Source organism: Erinaceus europaeus, chromosome 1 (genome assembly GCF_950295315.1).
Source record: "Erinaceus europaeus chromosome 1, mEriEur2.1, whole genome shotgun sequence".
Classification (NCBI taxonomy): domain Eukaryota; kingdom Metazoa; phylum Chordata; class Mammalia; order Eulipotyphla; family Erinaceidae; genus Erinaceus; species Erinaceus europaeus.
This window is the reverse complement of record NC_080162.1, coordinates 21,983,607-22,003,463: the sequence shown is the minus strand read 5'-3', so window position 1 is coordinate 22,003,463 and position 19,857 is coordinate 21,983,607. Positions and strand designations below refer to the sequence as shown.

General features: G+C 43.9%; 1 protein-coding gene across 1 annotated transcript in view; it reads right to left on the bottom strand.

The window, feature by feature from the left end:
- Nucleotides 1-496: 496 nt before the first annotated feature.
- Nucleotides 497-19,857, bottom strand: part of EIF4EBP2 (eukaryotic translation initiation factor 4E binding protein 2) — a 34,892-nt gene continuing 15,531 nt past the window's right edge. Inside the window, exons 2-3 of the mRNA XM_007524143.3 lie at nt 5,415-5,600; nt 497-2,539 (exon numbers count right to left, since the gene is read on the bottom strand). Of these exons, the coding sequence (XP_007524205.1) occupies nt 2,508-2,539; nt 5,415-5,600 (218 nt within the window). The 3' untranslated portion in view covers nt 497-2,507. The remainder of the gene's footprint in view (nt 2,540-5,414; nt 5,601-19,857) is intronic.

Genomic DNA, 19,857 nt, shown 5'->3' with positions numbered 1-19,857 from the left:
TACCTGTTGTCCTGTGAAGTTTTTTTTAACGCTGATCTAGGGAGACAAGTCGTCTCTAGTAGCAGTGGTCTCCAGGAAAGAACTGTATCAGCATGAAGAGAACTTCACAGAGAAGGCTACTGGACTGGAAGCTGCTTTAAAGAATGCTGACTCCCAAGAACTGTAAGAAACAGGGGCTAGAAGAGGCATCCAGGTTCCCCAGATGGCACAAAGGTAGGAGGTGGCTATTGCGGATCACTCAAGATGCTGTTTTTTTAGTCCATCCCCCTTTGTTTGATGAAGAAGCTGAGTTGATGTGCAGCAAATAAAGATCAAGATGTTTTTACTCACTGGCAAACTGACTAGCAGTAGTTAGGGACAGATTCTATGAGATGTTACAGTCAAGGTTTGATGAATAAAAAGCTTAATTCCCTAAAAGTGAAATTTCCCAGGGGAAGGTGAGATCTTAAGCAAGCTTCTAATGCAAGTTACATTCTAACTTAAGTTTTTCCAAGAGTCTGTGAAGCAAAAGTTGGACTTTAATGAAAATCGCACACAGGATACATTAAACAAAGAACACCTTTCTGATCATCAGTTTTGGAGACAAAGGCATCCCCAAGACATTGGAGATTATTCCTGAGATAGCAACCATCACAAAAGGACTCAATCATGAACTATTCACATTTTATAGCAGAAAAACAGAACAAAGTTCCTCAGGCATCATTCCTCCTTTTGTTTTCTTTGCAGAAAGTTCCCCCCCACCCCCAGAGTCCAAAAGAAAGAAAGGAAGAAAAAAAAAAGGCTTTCTCAGCCGACTGCTGAGAAGCTGCCCTATTACTCTCGTCCTTAGATGTGATCTCCTATAAAAGGGTTCAGGGCACCAATTCCAACCAGAAATTCTTGGTGAACTAGTGGCTATTTTTACTGGTCTTTCTGTAAGGGGGTGGAGACATGAGCCTAAGAGGGGTGTCAGTCAATAGTCACAGGAGAGTTGGGGAGGGGTGAAAGAGAATGAGGGGAAAGAACAGAGCTTTCCTGAAAGACCCGTGGCAAAGCAGAATGCTCCAGCTGTATAAACCACCCGCTACCAACTCCATACATGCACACCCAAAACAAGAGGGGAAAGGAAAGTGCTCACAAGGAACCGGGGAAGACAGAGCATAGTCACGTCAAACAGCAGACTCGCCTAGAGACACTGTTCACCTTCCTAACACTGGAAGATGCGTACTTTTTGAAAGTTGCTGTTCAAAAATTGTACTGAAAACATATCTAAAAATAGGTCTGTAGTCATCTTAAAAATAAAAGGTCACTCTGCAGATAAAAGTGACTGTATCACCAGATACCAAAACTTGAGGTTATCGCTGATGTATGTATGAAAAATGTCCTGGCAGAGAAAAAGGGAAGAGAAGGAAAAGGAGAGAGGGAAGGAAAGGGAATACTCAGTGTAGTCTGAGAAAGGCAAGAAAACTGGGAGAAACGCGCTTTTAGCCCATGCTTGTCTACCTCAGTAGCCAAACAAAGCAGGTCCACAAAAGGAAGAAAAAACAACAACAAAAAAAACAGTGATCACTGGACTGAAGACTCATTCTGTGAAGAAGGGGTACTCGAATGGCTCAACGCTCTTCTGGGGCCATGCTGGGGACCACCCCATAGAATACTATGTGATCAGGTCCTACCCAAAGGGCTTCTATCATTGGTGTGGACCTGCTCCAGAAGCAGATGAAGTCATCTGGATAGCCCAGAGTCCAAGAGGACTGTAAGCAACCAGGTGCAGGCAGAAGAGGAAGGAATAGCTGGTTATGGAGGGCGCCCTTCTGATACAAAATTAAAGAAAAAAAAAAATTGTATGAATGGACTCGGTAAAAGGAATGAGAAGGTAAATTACAATACCAAAGACAGAAGACATTCTTCCCAGAGGCAGAGAGGAAGCAGGGAGCAAAGAAATGCTAGCAAAGCTGCACAGACCCTGCTCCATCTCCAAGGGCGAAGACCCCAAGGTAAAAGCAAAAGGCTTTCTCTTTTTGTTTACGTGTACCTCTGATGGTTCTGGAGACCCCAGAACCAGATTCTTGCTGGGAGATAAGGAGGAGAGAGGGGGTAGAATGTGAATGCTGAATCTACCACTTCCCCACACCTCCCATCCAGGCAGTGATGGTAGGTCATTATTCATTTTAGAATTGGGGGGGAAAAAAAGTTGGTGCTAGTGGTGTAGTTATCTTTCTCAACAGAAAAAATGATTAGGGAAGTCAAGAATTTAACTACTTTCCTCTGTGGACTGCTTGGTTCTACAGAAATATGCCAAGGACTGTCAATCTAATCTGTCTAGCTAGGAAGGGAAAGAAGCAGGGAGAGGAACTGGCTGAATGAAGCTCATCTTTGCGTCATTTGGCACTGAGGAAGAGCAAGTGGAGGCCGCAGTGGGGACTGCTGGGACTGCTGTTCTCTGTTGTGCGTCCTGTCCGGGAAATCAGCTACACGCAGGCACTGGTGTCACGGCTTTTCTTCAGACCCTCACAGGACAAGGACAGTCAGATGTCCATCTCAAACTGAGCATCGTCCCCTAGTTAGAAGGGAAAAAATGGAAATGCCTATTATTCTTTGAAAATATGTATTTTTTCAAATCCAAACAAAACAGAAATAAGCCAACGGTAAGACTTGTAAGAACTCTGGTGGTTATCTTTGGGAGGTGGGGGGGGGGGGAATACAGAACTCTGGTGGTGGGTGTGGTGTGGAACCATCCCCTATAATCTTATAATAAACAGTAACAAAACTTTCTCACTCTCTCTCTGTCCACAGGATGACCAGCTAAGGGGGTCCTACTTGCCTCTGAGCTGATGCTAGTCTACTAAGAACTCATTTTGGATGGGCAGGGTGGTGGCCCCGTTAAGTGCACACATTACTATGTTCGAGGAACTGGGTTTGAGTCCCCATTCTCCATCATCCAGAGGGACAGCTCACAAGTACTGAAGCAGGTATGCAGGTGTCTTTCTCTCTCCCTGTCTCCCCATTCCCTCTCAATTTCTCTGTCCTATCAAATAAAAAATAAATTAAAAATAAAATGTGAGATAGCATAATGGTTATGCAAAAAGATTTTCAAGCCTGAAGCTCTGAGGTCCCACATTCAACATCCAACATCACCATAAACCAGAGCTGAGCAGTGTTCTGTTAAAAAAAAAAAAAAGTGTATATATAGAAAGTGTGCGGTAGCACAGCGGGTTAAGTGCACGTGGCGGCGTAAGGATCCTGGTTCGAGCCCCTGGCTCCCCACCTGCAGGGGAGTTGCTTCACAGGCGGTGAGGTACGTCTGCAGGTGTCTATCTTTCTCTCCCCCTGTCTTCTCCTCTCTCCATTTCTCTCTGTCCTATCCAACAAAGAACAACATCAACAACAACAAAAATAACCACAACAAGGCTACAACAACAAGGGCAACAAAAGGGGGAAAAAATGGCCTCCAGGAGCGGTGGATTCATGGTGCAGGCACCGAGCCCCAGCAATAACCCTGGAGGAAAAAAAAAAAGTTCAGCATGTCCAGCACTGTGTTTGAGATGAGGGTGAGATATCCTGGTGGAAGTGTCAGTAAGTCTGCCAACACCTACCTCGTGCTCAGTCCCCACGTGGCAGATCTCAAGCTGCATATACTTTCCGACTCCAGAATACCACCCAATGAAGTCACTATTAGATAAGCACTATCCCCCTTTTTTTTTCCTCCAGGGTTATTGCTGGGCTCGGTGCCTGCACCATGAATTCACCGCTCCTGGAGGCCATTTTCTCCCCCTTTTGTTGCCCTTGTTGTTGTAGCCTCCTTGTGGTTATTATTATTGCCATTGTTGATGTCGTTCATTGCTGGATAGGACAGAGAGAAATGGAGAGAGGAGGGGAAGACAGAGAGGGGGAGAGAAAGATAGACACCTGCAGACCTGCCTCACTGCCTGTGAAGCGACTCCCCTGCAGGTGGGGAGCCAGGGGCTCGAACTGGGATCCTTACGCCGGTCCCTGTGCTTTGCACCGTATGTGCTTAACCCACTATGCCACCGCCCGACCCCCCAAAAAAAATTTTTTTAAGGAGTAATTCATTTATTAACACAAGAGAAGGAGAGGGGACTGGGGCAGTGGTGCACCCAGTTGAGTGCACATGTTACAATGCACAAGGACCTGGGTTCAAGCCCCTGGTCCCCACCTGGAGGAGGAAAGCTTCATGAGTGGTGAAGCAGTGCTGCAGTTATCTTCTGTCTTTGTCTCCCCCACCCCCTAATCTCTGTCTCTATCCAATAAATAAAACAGAGAAAGGAAGAAATTGAAGAAATGAAGCGGGGCCTTCGATAGCTCAGTTGGTAGAGCGGAGGACTGTAGTGGAAGAAAAGAAGACAGAAAAGAAACAAAATGGCCTCTGGGACTGGTGGATTCGTAGTGCCAGCCCCAGTGATAAACCTGGTGGCAGAACTAAAGAGAAATGGGAGCTCCTGAGCTGGGGAGCTAGTTAGCACAGCCCAACACCGGGCCGGGGCGCTCAGGTCCCAGGCTCTATTGCTGGCATATGCCAGAGCTGAGCACTGTTCTGCTCACACATTAAAACGAGTAAAAACAAAGCCTTTAAAAACATAAAGTGGGAGTTGGGTGGTAGCACAGTGGATTAAGCGCACGTGGCACAAAGCACAAGGACCACCATAAGGATCCCGGTTTGAGCCCCCGGCTCCCCACCTGCAGGGGAGTCGTTTCACAAGCGGTGAAGCAGGTCTGCAGGTGTCTTTCTCTCTCCCTCTCTGTCTTCCCCTCCTCTCTCCATTTCTCTCTGTCTTATCCAACAATGACGACATCAATAATAACAACAATAATAACTACAACAATAAAAAACAAGAAGGGCAACAAAAAAAAGGAGAAAAAAAAACATAAAGCGGTTAAAAGGGGTTGAAAGGTAGTTCACCTTACCACCCTACATGTGAGGAGGACCTGGGTTTGAGACACGGGATGCCTGTAGTGGGGAGGCTTCACGAGTGAGGGAGCAGCGCTTTCTCTAAAACAAAAAGGCTGCTGGGAACAGTGGAGTTGTGTAGGCACCAAGCCCCAGCAAAAACAAATAAATTATATAAAACAATGAGTAAAGAACATGGGAGTACTACACCACTGGAGAAAGCTTTGGTGCTGTAGCTATCTTTGGGATTTACCATTCCTGATTTCTCTCACATTCCTTAGATGAGATTTACTTATAGAACCATAAGTAAGTCTCATCTAACCATGAGTAAGTCTGTGGTTCCTAGACTAGTTCAATTAACCAATTAACTTTGCTAAGGAAACAAAAAGGAGAGCAGGACATTAGAGACATAGAGACAAAGAACTCAACATCAGTGGTTCGGTTTGTGTTTTTTAACCTACAGTAGCTGACTGATGTTCAAATCTCCAGGGGCCCCCCAGAGTCCCCAACACCAACATTCTCTTACCCACTGTGTGCTTCCTGTCATGATTGTTCAAGTTATTCAGATTGTTTACTTCTACTTTGGAGTCTTCAATTAAGGTGCCAGGACTGGTGACTCCTGGGATATTGGGCAGGTGGCAGGGTGGGGTCTGAGCCATGGGAGAATTACGACGATCCAACAGAAACTTTCGATCATAAATGATTCGGGTTCCTGAAAAACAAGGTTGCAAAGAGTTTTGAAACAACTTAAGGGACTATGGACATACAACTCTCCAGGACGATTTTACAATTCAAGCAAAAAAGGCAAAATGGCTAAGCTCTAATCTTCCTGTCTGGGACCAGTCTTCTCTGTCACCTGGAATGCCTTGTCCTCTTTCTGCTGGGGAAGCTCCTGCTCATCCTTCAAGACTTGGCATTGATGTAACTTCCTTTACAAAATGTTTTCTTCTTCTTCAGTTCTCCTTACCCTTCATCTTACTCACATAATATTACAACTACTATAGGATTCCTGTTTTGCATATTTCTAAGAAGACAATGAGTCCCTTAAGCCGGGGTATGACTTATGTAGATTTTTTAAATGGTGATCCAAGAGGTGGAGCAGTGGATAGGGTGTTAGATTCTCAACTATGAGGTCTTGAGTTTGATCCCTGGCACTGCATGTGCTGGAGTGATGCTCTGGTTCTCTCCATCTCTCTCACTAATAAATCTTTTAACTCTATTTTTTTTTCCTGCTCCCTTATTTGACAGGGCAGAGAGAAACTGAGGAGTGGAGGAGACAGAGGGAGAACAAGACCTGCAGCACTGCTTCCCCTCTGCAGGTGGGGACCAGGGCCCTTGTGTATGCTAACATGCCCACACAATGAAGTGTGCCATTGCCTGGCCCTCAATACATCTTATTTTATTTTATTTTTATTTATTTATTTTATTTTATTCATTTATTCCCTTTTGTTGCCCTTGTTGTTTTATTGTTGTAGTTATTATTGTTGTTGTCGTTGTTGGATAGGAAAGAGAGAAATGGAGAGAGGAGGGGAAGACAGAGAGGAGGAGAGACAGATAGACACCTGCAGACCTGCTTCACCGCCTGTGAAGCGACTCCCCTGCAGGTGGGGAGCCGGGGTTCAAACCGGGATCCTTATGCCGGTCCTTGTGCTTTGCGCCACCTGCGCTTAACCCACTGCACTACAGCCCGACTCCCTAATACATCTTATTTTAAAAGCAGTTTAAAATGGGGGCCGGGCAGTAGCTTAAACACCCAGTTTGAGCACATAGGTTACCATGCACAAGAATGTGGGGTTTATGCAGCTATCAAGAACAATGAACCCACCTTCTCTGACCCATCTTGGACAGAGCTAGAAGGAATTATGTTAAGTGAACTAAGTCAGAAAGATAAAGATGAGTATGGGATGATCCCACTCATCAACAGAAGCTGACTTAGAAGATCTGAAAGGGAAACTAAAAGCAGGACCTGATCAAATTGTAAGTAGGGCACCAAAGTAAAAACCCAGTGGTGAGGGGTAGACATGTAGCTTCCTGGGCCAGTGGGGGGTGGGAGTGGGCGGGAGGGATGGGTCACAGTCCTTTGGTGGTGGGAATGGTGTTTATGTACACTCCTAGCAAAATGTAGACATATAAATCAGTAGTTAATTAATATGAGAGGGGGAAATCAATTGTATGTCTCAAAGTTTCTCAAAAGACAAACTGAATCTTTTTAATATATAGGCTATGTATTTGATATGCGGACTCTCTCAAAAGCCTAGACCAAGTAGATTAGATGCATCCAATAGCACAGCTATATACAAGATACTGGGTACTGTACAGCAAACCATAACAAAGGGACTTTTCAAAGTTAACCCAATTAACAAATAATGTGATGATAATATTAACTATCGATTATCTTTTTGAACCCTAAGACAGCAGGAACCTCACATCTTCACTATAGAGCCCCTACTTCCCCCAGTCCTGGAACCCTTGGATAGGGCCCACTTTCCCGTATGCATCTCCCAATCCAAACCAAATAATATTGCATCCGCCGATCACAACCTAACCAAAGCAACGATTGCCACCTCAACATGCTTCACCTCAGACTGTATCCAGAGACTTCACGTGTGGAATGACAACCCTTCAGCTTCATTACTCGGGTGAGACCTTTCCTTTTATAGTACACTCTAATTTCATCTCAGGTAGTTCACTTTCTAACAAAGTCCCAAAACCTAGATATACACCAGTTTCTGTGAGAGAGAGCTTATGTGCACACGTATCCATAAACTACTGCAAAATATATACCTGAAAGCAGAAGTACACTAGAGTTTGCAGTGAGTACCTCCCTAACACTTCCTCTCCACTATTCCAAGCTTGGGATCCATGATTGCTCAACAAATTGTTTGGCTTCATATGTTAACTCTCTTTTCAATCACCAGGTTCCAGATGCCACCAGGATGCTGGCCAGGCTTCCCTGGATTGAAGACCCCACCAATGTGTCCTGGAGCTCAGCTTCCCCAGAGACACACCTTACTAGGGAAAGAGAGAGGCAGACTGGGGGTATGGACCGACCAGTCAACGCCCATGTTCAGCGAGGAAGCAATTACAGAAGCCAGACCTTCTACCTTCTGCAACCCTCAACGACCCTGGGTCCATGCTCCCAGAGGGATAGAGAACGGGAAAGCTACCATGGGAGGGGGTGGGTTATGGGGATTGGGTGGTGGGAATTGTGTGGAGTTGTACCCCTCCTACCTTATGTTTTTGTTCACTAATCCTTTCTTAAATAAAAAATAAAAATAAAAAAAAGAATGTGGGGTTTGAGCCCCTGCTCCTCAGCTGCAGGGAAGATGCTTCACAAGTGGAGAAGCAATGCTGAGGGTGTCTCTCCCTCTCCCCTTCTTTTTTTAACTTTATTTTTCCCTTTTGTTGCCCTTGTTGCTTATCATTGTTATTGCTGTCGTTGTTGTTGGATAGGACAGAGAAATGGAGTGAGGAGGGGAAGACGGGGGGGGGGGAGAGAAAGACACCTGCAGACCTACTTCACCACCTGTGAAGCAACTCCCCTGCAGGTGGGGAGCCAAGGGGCTCGAACCTGGATCCTTCCCACCGGTCCTTGCGCTTTCCGCCATGTGCGCTTAACCCGTTGTGCCACCAGCCAGCTCCCCTCCACTTCCCTTCTAAGTTTCACTCTGTCCTATCTTAAAAAAAAAAAAAAAAAAAGAAAAGTGACAGGTTTTCCAAATAAGTACTGAGAACAGGAGGTCGGGCAGTAGTGCAGCTGCTTAAGCGAAGGTGGTGCTAAGCAGAAGGACCAGCTGAAGGATCCCAGTTCGAGCCCCTGGCTCCCCCTCCCCACCTGCAGGGAAGTCGCTTCACAGGCGGTGAAACGGGTCTGTCTGCAGGTGTCTATTTTTCTCTTCAAGACCCTCTCTTTCCTTCCTCTTTCCATTTCTCTCTGTCCTATTCAACAACAATGACACCAATGATAACTACGACAACAAAACAACAAGAGCAACAAAAGGAATAAACAAATAAATAAAATAAATGAAAAAAAAAAAAGAAGTACCGAGAACATCAATGCCTCTTCCAGAGTTGTAGGCTGTGGTGCAAGGAAAAAACGGGCAGTTCTCATTTCCCCCACAGAACTGCAAAGTCCCAGAGTTCTACTATAGCTCTACAGAGTGCACCTATCAGGTAGACAACCGGATGCTTCTGACTGGCATCCAAGATACTGACTGAGAGCATCAAGCTAAGCGCCAAGTTGGAGGTGCCTGATACAGTGGTTGTGTGGTGCTGTCCTGCTTCTCGGCTGGCTCAGGAAGGATGTAGTAACTGCTCATTTACATCTGCTCAAGAGGGGGAGTGCAGAAAGCAGAGTAGCAGCCCAGCACATTCGCCTTCTCGGTCTAAGAAAGGGCGCAGTTACATGGAGGTGTCCTGCTCACAGCTATTTTAAACCCTGTTGAAGCAGGGTCTGGGCATACAGTCAAGGCGTTGCTCTGTGCACACAGCGGTCCAGTTGAAAGAGGCCAGAACACCCAACTCCCTTCAGTGCAGTGGGGGCCAGGCTTAAGCCTGGTTCACACACTGTCCAAATGAGCTGCTCATCAACCTACAAGAGATGGGATCTGAATACTATCTGGTGGCTAAGGCTTTTAGATTAAAAAAAACCAAAACTTTATCTTTATTATTTTTATTTGAAATTTTTTTAAGTATTTTATTTTTTATTTTCGAGTGAGATGAAGAGAAAGACACAGAGAGAAACACCAGAGCACCGTTCAGCTCTGGCTTATGGTGGTGCGGGAGGATTGAACTTGGGACTTCGGAGCCTCAGGCATGAGAGTCTCTTTGCATAACCATTATGCTACCTACCCCTGCCCACAAAACTTTATTTTTATTCATTTCTGCATGGGGGGGATAATGAGGAAGGAGGGGGTAGGGAGGAGAGGGAGAGCTTGTGAAGCTGCCTCCCCTCTAGTGGGAACTGGGGGGCTTGAGCCTGGGTCCTTGCACATTGCAACACGTGTGTTCTACCAGACACACCACCATCAGGCCCAGTTTTTAGATTTTTAAGTGAAAAGAAAGAACAGCCCTCTCGTGTTATAATGAGATTCTGATTTAAGTGCATTTCCCCAACATGTGAGTTATCTTTCTGAAAGCAGAACACAAGCTGGTACATTTATTTGGGAGGTGAAGAAGCAAGAGAACAAAAGCAAGGTATTTGTTGTAAGCAGTGAAGGAACTCCAGTCTTCCCGGAGAAGGGAAGACAGACTACCCACAGTGGTCGAGGCCCAGGAGTGGCGCAGTGGGCAAACAGCCCACCCAGCAGGAATGAGGTGCTGAGATCAGAGGCGGGGCAAATGCCAGAATAAAGCAGTACTGCTCCGCTTCTTTCTCTCACATGCAAAGACTGTATCTACAGCGGGACTAGGATGCATTTTACATAAGTGCTGGTAAATGATTTCCTTTTGATTACCAATAGATGAAAAATAAACTTAGCAACTAGTTAGTGTTTTCCTAGTGAGAAAATAGTCAAGAAATCCCACCCTCTACTATCCTTAATTTTAAAATTCCAATTAAGTATAAAACAAATTCTCTTCTTGGTAATACTACAAAATCAGTCACAGGAAAGGATGATTAAGTGTCTCAGAATGGAAGATGTTCTCAGAAGGGCATCTACTCACATGGGAAGACATTTCAAAAGGAAATCTTAAAGGCTTTCATGTCAATTCCAAGAGGTATCAACTTTCATTTTTTTTACCATTCAGTTCTGTTGTAACACACACACACACACACACACACACACACACACACACACACACACACACACACACACACACATTATTTATAGCTAATAAGAAAACCAATAGTTGTCTCTCTGTCTGGGATAAGTTACTAAGAAAAACACTGTGGCATTTATAGAAATAGCTAGGTCAGTATATATTTGCAGATAATACGATCAGAATAATTAGATTTTCTTTTTTTTAACGAAAACACAGGAGAGAAGCAAAGAACCAGACATCACTCTGGTGCAGGTGCTGCTGGGGCCTGAATTCGGTACCTCACGCTTCAAAGTCCAATGCCTTATCTAACACTGCACCAACTTCCAGACAACATGCTCGCTATCTTTTTAAATTTACTTTTATTTATTTGATAGTACAGAGAGAAACTGAGAAGAAGGTGAAGACAGAGAGGGTGAAAGAGACACCTGCAGCTCTGCTTCACCACTTGTAAAACCTCTCTTGCAGGTGGGGACTGGGGCTCAAACCCAAGTTCTTGAGCATGGAACATAAGCACTCAATCAGGTGCGCCACTGCCTAGTCCTGCTTGTTAGTTTTTTGTTTTTTTTTCCTCCTCCAGGGTTATTGCTGGGCTCCGTGCCTGCACCATGAATCCACCGCTCCTGGAGGCCATTTTCTTCCCCCTTTTGTTGCCCTTGTTGTAGCTTCGTTGTGGTTATTATTATTGCCCTTGTTGACGCAATTCGTTGTTGGATAGGACAGAGAGAAATGGAGAGAGGAGGGGAAGACAGAGAAGGGGAGAGAAAGATAGACACCTGCAGACCTGCTTCACCGCCTGTGAAGCGACTCCCCTGCAGGTGGGGAGCCGGGGGCTCGAACCAGGATCCTTACGCCGGTCCCTGCGCTTTGCGCCATGTGCACTTAACCCACTGCGCCACCGCCCGACCCCCTAGTTTTTAAACTGAATCAGACCCTTGGGGTGAGAACCTAGACATATATTTCTTCAAGTTCCCCAGGTCATTCTGTTCATTAAAGTTAAGGACCCAGGGTCAGTAAAATATTGGTAAGTCACTTGGGTAGTATGATGCTTTGCCATGTACTAAGCACTTCACCCAGCTTCAAGCACAACCCCTACCACACTGTAGGAAGCTTTGGTGCTATGATTTCTTTCACTCTTTCTGCTACTGTAGGAAAGGGAAAAGGAAAAAGAAAAAGGGAGACTTAGGAGGGGATAAAATAAAAAATAAAAGAAATCTTAAGAACCCAACTTCATTTATCTTTCTTTCAAAAATTGGAGAATAGGGTGGTGGCGCAGTGGGTTAAGTGCATGTGGCGCAAAGCACAAGGACTGGTGTAAAGGATCCCGGTTCGAGCCCCCGGCTCCCCACCTGCAGGGGAGTCGCTTCACAGGCAGTGAAGCAGGTCTGCAGGTGTCTATTTTTCTCTCCCCCTCTCTGTCTTCCCCTCCTCTCTCTATTTCTCTCTGTCCTATCCAACAACAATGACATCAACAACGGCAATAATAATAACCACAACGAGGCTACAACAAGGGCAACAAAAGGGGGGGGGATGGTCTCCAGGAGCGGTGGATTCATGGTGCAGGCTCTGAGCCCAGCAATAACCTTGAGGGGGGAAACAAATTGGAGAACAAATGAACTATCAAAGAATACAAGAATGACAGAAGGGGCTAGAGGGATTATTTTGAAGATGATACCCCAAAAGTGCCTTAGTCCAGCTAAACTAGAGACCAGATTGGATCTGACCCCATCCCGGTCTCCTTCCCACTCTATCTCACAGCTGCTATGATCTCCAAGGTGGGAGAAAACTTTATGAGTGGAATGGAAGGATAAACAACAGGGCAAAGTGAGGTCAGTAAGGCAAGCAACTTAATACAGCAGAGACCACCAAACATCTGCCCCGAAGTGCCAGTCTTAAAGGGGCAGGGAAAGAGAACTAGAGTTTCCGGGGCGGTATCACTGACCCCAGGAGTGGGTAGAAATATCAATAGTTTTGACTCTTCACTCTGGCAATACCTGAACATATATTTTAATGCTTTGTAAGAAAAATTTATTTGATAGAGACGGAGAGACACCTGCAGCCCTGCTCCGCCACTCATGAAGCTTTCCCCTGCAGGTGGTGTCCAGAGGCTTGAACCTGAGTCCTTGTGCACTGTAATGCATGTGCTTAACCAAGTGTGCCACCACCCGGCCCCAGAACATATATTTTTATAAGTCACCTCATCTTTGCTACAAAAATAACAAATGGCAAGTTTGTTATTTCACATAACAGGAAGTTTTGTTTCTCATTATTGAATAAGTAGGCTACACAGTCTAAGAATTCTTCTCTGAGTCGCAGATGGAACACTACTCAAGTTACTGTTAATAAAAGAGGGCACTGGCAGAGAAGGAAATCTTTTAAAGGATGGCACTGCAGAAACCAGGACAAGAGCTCCGATTACCGCAAAAGGCGCTCACTTCAGTTAAAAGACTAAATGAAATAGGCAAAGCCAAAACCTTTTTTTTTTTAAATAATTTATTTCTTTATTGGGGAATTAATGTTTTACATTCAACAGTAAATACAATAGTTTGAACATGCATAACATTCCCCAGATTCCCATTTAACAATACAACCCCCACTATGTCATTCATCATCTTTCATGGACCTGTATTCTCCCCACCCACCCACCCCAGAGTCTTTTACTTTGGTGTAATACTCCAATTCCATTTCAGGTTCGACTTGTGTTTTCTTTTCTAATCTTGTTTTTCAACTTCGGCCTGAGAGTGAGATCATCCCATATTCATCCTTCTGTTTCTGACTTATTTCACTCAACATGATTTTTTCAAGGTCCATCCAAGATCGGCTGAAAACGGTGAAGTCACCATTTTTTACAGCTGAGTAGTATTCCATTGTGTATATATACCACAACTTGCTCAGCCACTCATCTGTTGTTGGACACCTGGGTTGCTTCCAGGTTTTGGCTATTACAAATTGTGCTGCCAAGAACATATGTGTACACAGATCTTTTTGGATGGATGTGTTGGGTTCCTTAGGATATATCCCCAAGAGGGGAATTGCAGGGTCATAGGGTAGGTCCATTTCTAGCCTTCTGAGAGTTCTCCAGACTGTTCTCCACAGAGGTTGGACCAATTGACATTCCCACCAGCAGTGCAGGAGGGTTCCTTTGACCCCACATCCTCTCCAGCATTTGCTGCTGTTACCTTTTCTGATGTATGACATTCTCACAGGAGTGAAGTGATATCTCATCGATGTCTTGATTTGCATTTCTCTGACAATCAGAGACTTGGAACATTTTTTCATGTGTTTCTCGGCCTTTTGGATCTCTTCTGTGGTGAATATTCTGTCCAAGTCCTCCCCCCATTTTTGGATGGGGTTATTTGTTGTCTTGTTGTTGAGTCTGACAAGCTCTTTATATATGTTGGTTATTAAACTCTTATCTGATGTATGGCATGTAAAGATCTTCTCCCATTCTGTGAGGGGTCTCTTGGTTTGGGTAGTAGTTTCTTTTGCTGTGAAGAAGCTTTTTAATTTGACGTAGTCCCATAGGTTTATACTTGCCTTAGTCTTCTTTGTAATTGGATTTGTTTCATTGAAAATGTCTTTAAAATTTATGTGGAAAAAAGTTCTGCCAATATTTTCCTCTAAGTATCTGATAGTTTCTGGTCTAACATCCAAGTCTTTGATCCACTTGGAATCTACTTTTGTATTTGGTGAAATACAGTGATTCAGTTTCATTCTTCTGCATGTTTCAACCCATTGTTTCCAACACCATTTGTTGAAGAGACTCTGCTTTCCCCATGTAATATTCTGGGCCCCTTTGTCAAAGATTAGATGTCCATAGGTGTGGGGCCTCATTTCTGGGCTGTCAATTCTATTCCACTGGTCAGTGTGTCTGTTCATGTTCCAGTACCAAGCAGTTTTGATGACAATGGCCCTATAATACAGTTTAGATCTGGGAGTGTAATGCCTCCGGTTCTGTTCTTTTTTCTCAAGATTGTTTTGGCAATTCTAGGTCTTTTCTGGTTCCAGATAAACATTTGTAGCATTTTTTCTATTCTCCTAAAAAATGTGTTTGGGATCTTGATGGGGATAGCATTAAATTTGTAGACGGCTCTGGGTAATATATTCATTTTGATGATGTTAATTCTTCCAACCCATGAACATGGAATATCTTTCCACTTCTTTGTGTCTTTTTCAATTTCTTTGAGTAGTGACTCATAATTTTCAGTATATAAGTCTTTCACTTCTTTGGTTAAGTTTACTCCTAGATATTTTATTGTTTTTGTTGCTATAGAAAAAGGAACTGATTTCTGGATTTCAATTTCTTCTAACTTAGTGTTTGCATAGAACAATGCCACTGACTTTTGAATGTTAATTTTATAGCCTGACACCTTACTGTATTGCCTGATGATTTTCAAAAGCTTCTTGCTGGATTCCTTAGGTTTTTCCATGTATACTATCATGTCATCTGCAAATAAGGAGAGTTTGACTTCTTCTCTTTCAATCTGTATGCCTTTAATTCCTTGCTATGGCAAGAACTTCCAACACTATGTTGAATAGTAATGGTGATAGTGGGCAGCCCTGTCTAGTACCTGATCTGAGGGGAAATGCTTCCAGTTTTTCACCATTGAGTATGATGTTGGCTGTAGGCTTGCTATATATAGACTCCACTATCTTCAGGAATTTTCCATCTATTCCCATTTTTTGTAGTGTTTTGATCATAAAGGGATGTTGTATTTTGTCAAACAAAGCCAAAACCTTTACAAGGAAAGTCTCTTGGGGGTGGGAGAGAGGTCGCCAGATAAGGTACACCCTTAACTAGGTCCCAGAACCCGACTGCCAGCCACAGGAGCACACAGGATCACCATGCATGATGCTGAAGGGAAGCTCCATGAATGGTGCTATAGTATCTCTCCTGTCTCTAACTGAAAGGGGGGGGGAGCCCAAAGTGGTGGGATCATGAGAAACCTTCTAGGGAATGGGCATGCTCTCGATGGGGGGGTGGAGGTGGTTAGTAATCCCATTAGGAGAGCTCTAAGCTCATGGCTGTAAGTACCTTCCAAGGTCCCAATTCCATGTATTTTCCACTGCGGGCGAGGCTTCACCATGTGAATGGAGAACTATACTTCTATCTACAGCACAGGCTTTACACTCAGTCTCACCGGACGCTTCTAACCTGTTGGCTCTGGAAGTTAGTTATTTTAGTGGAATGCTATGTAGAACAAAAACAAATAGGTGGAAAGGAGGTCTGCTAGCTTTCCAGTGACGGGGAGGAAGCAGTGCTAGTGAATGAACTAGGCACATTTGCTCATGGCTAGGTTTCAGAAGGGTTAAGTGTTAACATTCAACTAGCCAGCTCAAACAAGATTATTTGTACTTTTAAGTACAACAAGCTTTAAAACTCTGGGGATTGAAAAAAAAAGCACAGAATAAAGTAAGCTTTCTTTTTCTAAATTATGTATTAACAGTAAAATAGGCATTAAAGAATTTAAACAACCAATTATGAAATTTACCTAATTTTGCGTTATATAAATATTTTGAAAAACTTGAGCCTTTACAAAGGCAATAAAATATTTTTTTCATGTACTACTCATTACTTTAAGTTGTACAATTAGTTTTAGTATACTCACAGAACTATACAACCATCATCACAGTCAAGTTTAGAAAACTATTCTGAAAACAATCCACAATTTTCTGAACTTTCTACTTTATTCTAACCCTTCCAATTCTCTATATGACCACTACCATCTATAAAAATTTGTCTGTTCTGGACATTTCAAGTAAATGGAATCATGCAATAGATTATCTTGTGTGACTACTTGTCTTTGATTCTTTTTATTATCTGTATTTATTTATTGGATAGCGGCAGCTAGAAATCGAGAGGGAAGGGGGAGATAGAGGAGAGAGACAGAGAGACACCTGCAGCCCTGCTTCACCACTTGTGAAGCTTTCCCCCTGTAGGTGGGGACCAGGGACTCGAACCTGGGTCCTTGTGCATTGTAACATGTGTGCCCAACCAGGTGCACCACCACCTGGCCCAGTGTGACTACTTTTCACATGAATGTTTTTTAAAAAATATTTTATTTATTTATTAACGAGAATGATAGGCGAAGAGAAAGAACCAGACATCACACCGGTATATGTGCTGCCGGGGGTTGAACTCGGGACCTCATGCTTGAGAGTTCAGTGCTTTATCCACTGCGCCACCTCCTGGATCACGTCACATGAACGTTTTCAAGGTCCATCCATGTTCATCATCTATCAGTACTTGGTTTCTCCCTTCTTTGTTATTGTCACCAGGGCTTAACTGCTGCAGATCAACTCTGTGAGAAGGGGAATGGGAGGGAGGGGGAGGGGGAGAAAGGGAGCATGCACTAGCGATCTGCACCACAGCAGCACAGCTCCCTTCAATGTGGTGAAAGTCAGGTTCAAACCTGGGTTGGGTGTATCCCAAGGCAGGTGCATTTTACCAACCACCTGCTGCTATACATTGAAGCTGTTTCCACTTCAATGCTGCTATAAACATTTCTGTACAAGTGGGATACTGTTAACATTTTCTTCTTCAACCAAAGCAACACTGTTCAGCTCTGGCTTAAGGTGGTACTGGGGACTGAATTTGAGACTTTCAGAGTTTCAGGCGTGAAAGTCTTTTTATATGATCACTATGTTATTTCCTCAGATCCAGGATATTATTACTTAAAAGAAAAATACACATTTGGACTTCACCCAGGGTTTCTGGCTCACAGTTCCTAAAACCCTTGAAATAGTCTAAGTGTGGGAAAAGGTGCCTTGTTTGGTTGCCTGGAGAAGTGTCAGTAACTTCTAGTCTTGTCTTCCGGACCTCATGGAAAGGGAGTGGCTCAAATTCAACCATCAATGACTTAGCCGATTACGCCTAAGTAGTGAAGTCACCATTAAAAATCTACCAAAAGGCATCGAGCCCCAGCAATAAGCCTGGAGGCAAAAAAAAAAAAAAAAAAAACCCTCCTGCAGGGGAGTCGCTTCACAGGTGAAGTAGGTCTGCAGGTGTCTATCTTTCTCTCCCCTTCTCCATTTCTCGAGCTTTGTGCTTAAGCCGCTGCATTACCACCCGACTCCCCTTTCTTTTTCTTTAAAAGCTATTTATTTTTTGCCTCCAGGGTTACCGCTGGGGCTTGGTGCCTGCACCCCCCATTTTGTTGCCCTTGTTATTATTATTATTATTGCTGTTGTTGGATAGGACAGAGAGAAATCGAGAGAGGAAGGAAAGGCAGAAATGGGGAAAGATAAGACACCTGCATACCTGCTTCACTTGTGTGGGGACCCCCTTACAGGTGGGGAGCCAGGGGCACCAATCGGGATCCTTAGCCAGTCTTTGAGCTTTGTGCCATGCACTTAACCCACTGCGCTATGCCTGGCCCCCCTTATACAATGTTTTATAGTTTCCACAGTATGAACATTTTCCTATTATTTTTAGCTTTTTTGAAGCTTTTCCCCCTTGCAAGTAGGACCAGGGACTTGAACCAGGGTCTTTGTATACTGCAGTGTATACATTAAACCAGGTGCACCACAACACAGTTCCCCACTAAATTTATTCTTATGTATTTTGTCTTTCATTATAATGAAATGAGATATTTTTGTTTGCATTTAGATTTTTTTTAAATATTTTATTTTATTTATTTATTCCCTTTTGTTGCCCTTGTTGTTTTATTGTTGTAGTTATTATTGTTGTTGTCGTCATTGTTGGATAGGACAGAGAGAAATGGAGAGAGGAGGAGAGAAAGACACCTGCAGACCTGCTTCTGTTAAAATATTATCTATTTTTACTGTTAGATAGGACAGAGAGAAATGGAGAGAGGAAGGGAAGACGGGGGGTGGGGGGAGATAGACACCTTCTTCACCGCCTGTGAAGCCACTCCCCTGCAAGTGGGGAGCTGGGGGCTTGAACCCGGATCCTTGCGCTTTGTGCCATATGTGCTTATCCCGATGTGCTATCGCCCGACTCCCATTAACTTTTTTTACTTTATTTAAATGACAGCATGGCAGAGAGAAGAAAGATCAAAGTACTACTCAGCTCTAGCATATGGTGGCGTGAGGAATTGAACTTGGGAGCACTGGGGCCTCAGGCCCGTTAAGTCAGTTGCATTACTACTGTGTCATCTTCTAAGCCCCAGGGTTATTTTTTCCTTTTTCATGTGTTCCCCCCTTTCATCTAATTAATTTTTCCTTTCTGTTTTATTGGATAAGACAGAGAAATTGAGAAGGAAGGGGGAGATAGAGGAGAGAGACAGAGAGACACCTGCAGCCCCGCTTCATCACTCGTGAAGCTTTCCCCCTGCAGGTGGGGACCTGGGGCCTCAAACCTGGGTCCTTGTGCATGGTGACAGTGCACTCTATACGGTCTGCCACTGCCGGCCACTAAGGTCTATTCTTCAATGACCTCGTGTTGGTCAGAGTTAATTTTTTAAAAAACAAGAACTTAAGATCTTAGGAAATTTCAAATATGCAATGCCGAATTTTTTTTAAAGATTTACTTATATATAAGAAAGATAGGAGAGAGAAAAAAACTAGACAACATCATTTACTGGTTGGGGACTGAACTCAGAACCTCATGCTTGACAGTCCAGTTGTGCCACCTCCCAGACCACCAACGCAGAACTATTAACTTAAGTCACAGGCTGTGTATTATTACATCCCCATGACTTATTTTTAAAATTTTTTATTATCTTTATTTATTGGATAGACAGCTAGAAATCGAGAGGGGAAGGGGGGATAGAGAGGAAGAGAGACAGAGAGACACCTGCAGCCCTGCTTTACCACTCATGAAGCTTTCCCCCTGCAGGTGGAGACTGGGGACTTGAACCTGGGTTCTTGAGCATCATAACATGTGTGCCACCACCCAGCACCCGACTTACTTATTTTATAACTGGAAGTCTGCTGCCCTTAGATCTGTTGCCCTGACAACCTATTAATCATCTATCCATCCCTTCATCCATCTTGCCAGGGATCAAACTCCGGAACCTACATATACAAAAAGCATAACTTTAGCACCGAGCCTTTATTTATTTATTTTTAAGATTCCAAATATTAAAACTCTCCAGCATTTGTCTTACTTATTTCACTTACCATTAACTCCATTGTGTCACAAATGGCAAGATTTCATTTTTCACGACTCAATAGTCGTGAGGGAGAGAGGCAGAGCAGAGATACCAGAGCAGCACTGGATCATTTCTGAAGTGTCCTCTTGTGCT